The sequence below is a fragment of the Cariama cristata genome, unplaced genomic scaffold (genome assembly GCF_000690535.1).
Source record: "Cariama cristata isolate BGI_N322 unplaced genomic scaffold, ASM69053v1 scaffold4407, whole genome shotgun sequence".
Taxonomy (NCBI): Eukaryota; Metazoa; Chordata; class Aves; order Cariamiformes; family Cariamidae; genus Cariama; species Cariama cristata.
Genome location: NW_009625960.1, coordinates 1 through 8,804, shown reverse-complemented (window position 1 = coordinate 8,804; position 8,804 = coordinate 1). Strand labels below are relative to the sequence as shown.

Genomic DNA, 8,804 nt, shown 5'->3' with positions numbered 1-8,804 from the left:
GGGGGGGGGTGGGGTGTTTGGTTTGGTTGGTTTTTTTTTTTTTCATGATTTTTCAGACTTAAAATCATTTTTACATGTATGTAGTTCCCGATATTTGTACGTCTACTTTCTTTTCAGCGTTTACAAAGTACCTACAACTCTTCTACCATTTCAGTTGCCAGGCAATAGGCTGTACCAAAGTAACATAAAACTCCCATGAACACATAACGGCACAAATTCTGAAGAGACAGATGCTTCAGGGCAGTGAAGAACCATGAGATTACCGGACTGGAAACTTGCAATACATAAACTGATACAGTAAAACTGTTGAGGAAAAAAAAAAAAAGGGGGGGGGGGGGAATCCTGAGTTTTCAACTAGTTCAAAGCAAAATCCAAGGAGCCCAGCCAATCCTGGCTCCTTTCAAGTAAACAGGAACACGCCAGGCTGGCATGGTAATGCCACTGTTGAACAGCTCCTAAGCTGTTGACATCATTGCTGCCTCCCAATTTTTCTATACCTGTTTTTGAATTGAAGAAATTCAATTAGTCTTTCAATTTATCTTAACTGACATCAAAATAACATACTTCAATATAACCATGAGTTTTATAACAAGCTGACTGGAATAAAGGAAATAATGAGCACAAGTAATTGAAATTAAAATACCTGTTATTGAACAGTACACTACATGAGGAGCAATCTTTTTAATGTCTTCATAACCTAGACCCATTTCAGCCAGTTTCCCAGGGATGTAGTTTTCCACAAAAACATCAGACACCGCTGCAAGCTTTAGAAAAGAAAAGGATAAGTAAGATTTGTTAATGAGCTTCCAAAAGGCTGTGCTTTTGTCATATAGGTGAAGACTCTCTACTCCTCTGTTTTTCATATGATTCTAGATTCTGAGATTTGCCCTCTTTTACCTACATGGAATTTATGAGAGGCGGAAACAAAATTTATTCTAACCATGCTACCTTTCTTAATAAAAAAAGAATTTATAACCTTACTACTTTTCTTTGTAAGGCCTAGGCTCAGGACAAAATTCATATTTATATATGAGTAACTAGTGTCACAAACTTGAATTTCTTCTTGCTATCAATTACTTTGCAGACATGAATGTTACTTTTCATAGTAACAAATACATTGCTGAACAATGCTCAATTCTATACACATCTGTCCTGATGTTACCAGGAGACAGTTGCAAACAAAAGCCTGTTAGAGACAACTTCCCTCTACATATTCTTTTTGACAAAACTCCAAACAGAAGAAGTTGTATTCTGGTTCCATTTGAGATACAATATGGAATGTCAAGACCTCCGCACCAAATACTTCCAAAAACTATCATTCTAAATCAAGCAGAATGATGAACAACTCCACAAGTAGAGTCACATTTCAATAATGCCTTATCACTTCAGTTCATGGTGTTGCCATATCACAGATAGGGATGCCATTGATTTAAGGAACAGAAAGTTGTAGTGGTTATGAAATCAACTTTAATAAAGGATAGAAACTGTAAGAAACGACTTTGTCACAGAAGATCTCATTTCCACAGCTAGTGTGGTAAATATTTAACAGAATTAGTTCTCCCACTTGAAATTCCGTAACATCACATCTTAGGAAGTAATTCTCATACATGCTTGACCATTTCAGCAACATCAAGCTAAAGGAAAAATTAATATTGCTGCTGGCAGGAACCATTTGTCTGTAACATTAAGTACTCTCAGTGCCAGCTACCCTATCTTCAGCATCACAATAGCTCTGCATTACAGTGGTACAAGAGATCTTACCAGTAGGAAAAGGGTGGGAAGCCCCACCCTCAGCTGACAAAGGATGCTGCTCTTGCATGACAAATGAGGGAGAAGAAAGTTGCTGCTTTGATTTAAAAATTATGTGAGATTTGAACTCAGCCAGGCACCTCAGACTCAAGCACAAAGATATATTGCAAATTCTTAAGTCACCAGCCATAAAAAGGTTCTCCGTATTGCAGGCAGAAAGTTACACATTTAAAACCAGAATCAAGCAGTAATCTTCTTGCACAAACTTCACGATGAGAAAAGGGGAACTTCCTAACCACAAATAGTGGCAGTCACATAAGAAGCTTATGCTGAAGCCATCTTTTGTCCAGCTCATCCTGACTCATAGGCTCAGCTCCCTTTAACTCTTGAAACAGGTCCAGCCAACACACATGGAATCAGTAGACATTTTGCATAGAGTAGTTTTTCTTTCACCATTTTTAAAGGTCAAATAAGAAGCTAGTCTTCCTATGCTAGAGGAAGAATTTTTAGAGCCCTTACTTAAAGTGTGACTAGTTTATCCAAAAAAACACATCTGTGTTATACCATGCAAAATTATTCCAAATGACAGTGTTCATTTCCAAAACTTTTAGAAAATGAACATACAGCTTCATAACAAATCAACAATAAATGCTTGTGTTCTGCAAAGAGAAAAGGAACTGCAGAACCCTTGGCTTATAAACTCCAAAGATTTCCATTTTTTAGATAGCTGACAGGAAAGAAAAAAGGTCAAAAGTATCAGACAACTTAATCTATTTCCATTTCATGCAATCTTCCCAACAAAAACTACTAGCAGACAAATTCCACTTACTGTAGGAAACATACAGTCTCACTGTGAAAAAGTGATTGGAACTGATATTGAAACAAACAGTAACAGAAGCCAGCTCACTCTTAGATGTGTTAGAACCGCAGGGCTAAAAACACAGCACTAGCAAGTAGCAGGTTTTATGTTTCTCAATAAATAAAATAGGGATGACAAAACACAAGTTTCACAGAATGTGAAATGTGATGCTTTTATTAATTTTTCAATGGGAAAACGGATCACCCTTAAAAGACCCCTACATTCTGAATTCAAATACTGAAAAAAGAAACAAATACTAAGTTTGACCTACAGGACAGTATTTTTCAGAAAGATGCACGGCAACTGAAGTCATGAATACACTGTAACATTCAAAAACCTGCAAATACTGGAGCCCAGTATCTCCTCTTTCTAAACTGCTCACTGACTTCATCAGATCAGTCCAGCTTGAATATTTCTAATGAAGTAGTCCGGCAAGATCAAATACAGCAAAGTAAAAGCAAAGCACTAGGCCGTTAGACCTTTTCCTCACAATATTTCATTTGAAGCTTCTGTTGACTTTTTCATGTAAATTTTAGATATAAAGTCATTAGAAATTACACTGAACACTGAGTCCAAAAGCACAGAGTACAGAGGCTATATACAGTCATTTAACAAATTTACTGCACGTATACATATTTTTAATTATCAGATATTAACTTAATACTTGAAATGCAGAGTTTCTTCTTTATTACTCAGGATCAAAACAATACAAAATAGGCACAGTTTGCATGCTATCAAAACCTACCTCTCTGATTAGCTTTGCTCCTTTTGAATCCTTCATGTTGATAGCTATACTCTGGGGATAAAAAAAAAATACAACAGTAATTCCTGTGAAAGCCCTTCTGGTGATTATGAGCCTCTCCTGAACATAACCAACAGCCAAGTTTCACACTACAGCTAAATCAAATAAGTAAATTTGAACACACCCCCACCTCCCCCTGCAAAAAAAAAAAAAAAAAAAAAAATCTGTTGGTAAAGCAAGCTGAACTGTCTCAGCAGTGAAGCACCAAAACAAGTCTGACAGATGTGCAGCTGGGAGCTGCACTGCAGTCTGTTCACTGTGTGTTTGCACAGCATCTACTACTGCAAGTACACATGGGGACACCAGAAACATTTGTTTCGATGGCAACAAGCCATTAAACAGCTCAGGCACGTCACGAAGCTTCATCTTTAGCCAACCTAACTGTGGTATGATGCCTGCTCTCCTCCAGCTCCAGCTGCCAGCTGATGCAGGTCAGCTGAGCTGATGCACCTGAAAAAACTAATCCTTATGATCAAACAACCCTTACTTTCAGCAGAGTTCAATTTCAGACAATTTGCACCAGCAGCTGAGGACTGGCAGGACCACTCTTGCTTTTTGAATTTGCCTCAGCTGATCACAGCACCATACCAGACATTTGCACCCTTTTTTCTTCAAAAGAACTCTTTGGTTTTCTCCTGAAATTTATTCATCATAACTCAAGGCCAATGTAACTATTGCTCCATTATATATGTTAAGAATCAAAGAAGTGTTAAGTCTTCAGTCATAATTACAGAAAACATAGGCTGATGTTCAATACCACACTCCATTTACCTTTTTATTTCTATTGACGCTAAGAAAATAAATGCTTTCTGTTCCAGCAAAAGGTGGGCCCCAGGCTCTCGTATCATCACCAGCTCCTGAAAGAAAGGCCATCACATTTTCTTAGCTGTCCAATACCACACTGCCAACAAGTAAAAAGAATAAAAAGATTTCCTCCAACATCATATTTAAACCATCTAAGCCTCCTCTACCAGGCAGGACAAGAATTAGTTTAGTATGTATATTTTAGGATATTTATGTCAAAACACACACCTAAAAATGAACACAATTAAGCAAAGGGAACATAGTCTTTGCTGGCGCTGGGATTACTTTTAGGCTTTAAAATATTCATATACAGCCACACACCACCAATGTATTTGCAGGTTTTTTGGTTGGTTTTGTTTGTGGTTAGTTTTTGGGGGGGTTGATTGGTTTGGTTCAGGTTTTTTTTTTTTAATTTGTTTGTTTTGTTGGGTTGGGGGAAGCGGGGGGGATGTTGGTTTGTTAAATTTAAAGCCGAGCTACAACGCCATTCTTTTAAGCAATCCAGAAGAATTTAGTAGAAGCTCTCGCCCTGCACTGAGTCACACAGTGCACACGGTCAATAAGCTACTCGTGAAACACTCTGGACACGACATCAAGATACCACTGATCAGCAATAACTTGATCAGCTGCGTGCTGCAGAACCCCAACAAAAAGAAGCACTTGCTATAGCTGGTGTAATCGCCCACCTCCAGCCCTTCCAGAAATGCTCCTGCCTTACAGAAAGGTAAGATGGCATTAAAGCTGGTGCACACGCTGATGTCGCTGTATCATTTATGCTTAATTTACAATTTTAAACCTTTCTTAAATGTCACGAAGACCAGCAATCTATTTTAATTAGAATTAAAGTTAAATTTAAATTCAGATATAATAATCATCATCCCGATTGCTAGCAAGCATGCACATTCCTATATCTATTTCAATATCTAGACTTTATCTACTTGTTAACTTCACACAAGTGAAAACTTTCCTTAGTGAGGCAACAGAAGACTTTGATACTAGCATGCAAACAGAAGCAAGCTGAAGGAGCTTTGATCTCGTACAATATAACCACTGTCATAATTACGCTATGCCCTATGGTAACACAAAGTCCACAGCCATTTAAAAATCAACTGTGGTAGAAGTTATACAAACATATAAATTACTCATCAACATTTGTGTTGTTTATTATCTCAGAGAACTGTTTTGGTTCCAGCAGGAAGCTTGGGGAAAAAAAAAAAAAAACACACACACACAATCTCTCTTCTGTATGTTACCACTTCAAGCCATTCAAAACAGAACATTTCACTAACACTGCCCATGTAGGACACTAGTGTGGCTACTATCCTTTACAGATTAATACTCCTGTGAAAGTAGACATCCTCTCACAGAAAAAGCCAATTACTCACATTCTAAAATGTTTGAAATACAGAATTCTTAGGCCGCCCTCCTCCTTCAGTCACAAAACAAAACTCTAAGAGCTGGAATACAAATCTCCAAAACCATTACTTCATACTTAATCGCTGACACTGCTCCATTCCTACAACCTAGATACCTGGAATAATATCACTGTCGGTCTCATCTGATAGCACAAAACTGATGCAGCTTCTGTGCTGTCACAGAAGTGAAAACATTTGAAACAATGGTAAGCGATTAAGGATGACCCATAGGTTGATGTGACAACTTTTGTCAGACATTCAATGTTTTGTTAAATGTTCAAACATTCAATATTTCCTATTTAAAATATAATATAAGGAATGTAATATGTTCTATATCTCAAGTGTGTAATTATCTTCACCAGCTCTTTTCAAAACTAGTAATACCAAAAAACAGAAACTTAAAACATGGAAAGTTAAAGAATGAAAAAATACATGACATAATGTGCAGCTGCTAGGGCATAATTACATGCCTCAAATGCATAATGATGCACAAAATTGAAAGCCAAATGCAGAGAATGTTTCTAAAAAAGAATCAAATGCCATACAGTTTGTTAGTCTTCTCGTACGGTCTTACAAACTAAAGAGTGTAGCTATTCCATAAGAATGAAGCATATTTTATTACTGTTACCCAATCCTCAACATCTCTTGGAATAAGAAGTGCATGTGCTGAGTGGAAAAAGAAAACCATTGTGTTAAGCTAAAATACACAAAAATAAAATAAATTCTATTCATGAAGCTAATTACCCAGAGTCCAATCGGACTCAGAAGGAGCTACACAAGTTTCTGCATCTGAAAACACACACTCAAAGCTCGTTAACCTCAGACACTTTCAGCACTAGCATGAAGATTTTTGTGCAAATTCAGAAACCTCCCTTTTCCAATGAACTTTCATCTCTACCTATATAGGAATACAAGATTCTGGAGTTTAAAGATACAACTACCTCATGCAGAAAATAAGTTTTGTGCACTTTGCACAATTCCAAAAGAAAGATTTCTCTGACAAGGTATTTTTTAACTGATAACCTGAAACTGTACTGGACGATTAAAATTATTCTCAGGAGAAAGTTGATATAGTATGTCAAGTCATCTTATACTCTATCAGTCAAAATGCTTGCCAACCCCACTAGATCTGCATAATACTACACAAAAGCAATGCTAACAAACAAGATATATATTTTAAATGCTCATATTACCCTTCTTCCTTGTAATAATAATAATAGAAGGTGGAGTTTGCGTTTCCAAAATTAAAGTGCCTGCCATTTTATCAGTATTCTAATCCTGAGCAGCAAGATGTATTCCTATTTATATTATCCAAGACATTTTAGCTCAGAGGGAATTGAGCTGGAGATTCTGAACTCCCAAATGGGAAAAACACCTTTTCCACAATTTTTATGTAACTAATTGCTGGAAGGATTTGTGTGTTTGTCAAATTTTGCATTTCAAACACTAAATTTAAAACTCTGCTTTAACCCTCTTACCACTTCATGAAAAAACACCATACACCTAAGCATTCACAAGCCCAATTTAAAATCTAAGCAAAGTCCAAACAATTCAAACTATTTGGTTTTGAATGATGGAATAAGGCACTTCTTTAGTAAGTGATGACACAATACTGTTTTGCACACTAATATCTGAAAAAGTTACCTGACCTCACAACCTCACCCTTCTCACACTGTTTTCTAAATATAGACATAGACTACTTCTGATCAAAACACACAGACAGGGAGTACAGTGTTAAAAGCTAAAGCAAACAAATCATACATGTATAGGCAAACCTACTAATAAGTAGTTCTCTACCATGCCAGAAATAGTACGAGGATGTAAAATGCTCCCAAAACTTGAAAACTGCTGGCTCAAAAAAAAAATATAACTAACTTTGCAGCTATTTGTATTTCTTAGCACAATGCCATACACACACTGTCACCAAAAACACACCATCGTCAAATAAAAATAGCATTCTTTCTAAATATTTGCAAAAGTTTTCAATCTTGCATTCTCAGTCATGTATTACTTAAAATACATAAACAACTGTTTGTTAAACTACCCCACGTTCTCCTTATATCTAACATAGATAAATAAAAATCTTACCTGGTCTTTCCACTTTGATAACTTCAGCCCCTAGATCTCCTAAATTCATTGTGGCAAAGGGCCCTGCAAGCACCCTGTAATGTTAAAAAAAAGATCGTTTTCTTAGTTTTTCCCAATCAGAATATTTGCATCTCGACAGACTGTTCCAAATTACAGACAAAACACAAACCTGGTTAAATCAAGAATTTTCACACCATCCAATGGCTTTACATTACTAGCACCTGACAAGAAACAGAAAACAGTAACTTACTCCGGAATTTATTTTTTTTTTGTAAGGTATGTTTCTCATTGGTAGTCCGAAACATTGTTTTTATGACACTCTCCCATCATCCTCCCTCATCTCCCTCCCCGAGTACAGGATAATAAAGTTTTCTGCACGGGTAGGTTATTGGAGTATGTTATGTTAGTAAAGCCTTTCAAAGTTGGAAAACCTTATGGTTAACATTGCAGAACCTATTCTGAACACCAAGCAATTCTACAAGAAAGCTACTTTTCAGAGATATTTTTATATGTGCCTTCCACAAACACTCATATAGCTTTTAAAGACTAATCTGAATAAAGATACAATAAAAGCATAGCAAGCAACATGAGAATGACACAAACTAAAACTAACGGGTAGCAGACCAACATGAAGCGCAGTATCCTCACAAAGTGTTTTGACCTGTGCAGACACATGCACTTGCATCACACACACAAAAAAGAACAACTGCATTTCAAAAAAGAGGTTACAAAACTGAAGATAGAATATATGAACCAAGGAAATACTCATTCCATCTTTAACTTTCAATGGCAGTAGCACACGCAAGATAACTACGAGGAACTCACAATGCTTTCCTCCTTTCCCTCACCCTTTCCAACCTGCCTAGCTCTAAGAAAGAACAGCAGTGGCAATAAGCGCCACAGGCAGAGCAAGCAAACTCATAGGTCTGCATAGGTTTGCCAGCTCTCTCTTGGGTGACCTTGGGTTATCTTCTGCTAATTCAGTGTCTTTAATTGCAGACTGGGGACGCAAACACTTCACTATCTCGCGCAGATGGTAATTTCATTACTGTTTGGAAGGTGGCCTCGTACCACAAAGAAAAAAAAA

At 36.9% G+C, this 8,804-nt stretch overlaps 1 protein-coding gene across 1 annotated transcript in view; it reads right to left on the bottom strand.

Annotated features, from left to right (window-relative positions):
- The window catches only part of SUGCT (succinyl-CoA:glutarate-CoA transferase), a 135,542-nt gene extending 127,615 nt beyond the window's left edge, over positions 1 to 7,927 (bottom strand). Inside the window, exons 1-5 of the mRNA XM_009703812.1 lie at positions 7,887 to 7,927; positions 7,718 to 7,791; positions 4,182 to 4,267; positions 3,354 to 3,404; positions 644 to 764 (exon numbers count right to left, since the gene is read on the bottom strand). Coding sequence (XP_009702114.1) covers positions 644 to 764; positions 3,354 to 3,404; positions 4,182 to 4,267; positions 7,718 to 7,766 — 307 coding nt within the window. The 5' untranslated portion in view covers positions 7,767 to 7,791; positions 7,887 to 7,927. The remainder of the gene's footprint in view (positions 1 to 643; positions 765 to 3,353; positions 3,405 to 4,181; positions 4,268 to 7,717; positions 7,792 to 7,886) is intronic.
- Between the last annotated feature and the right edge of the window lie 877 nt (positions 7,928 to 8,804).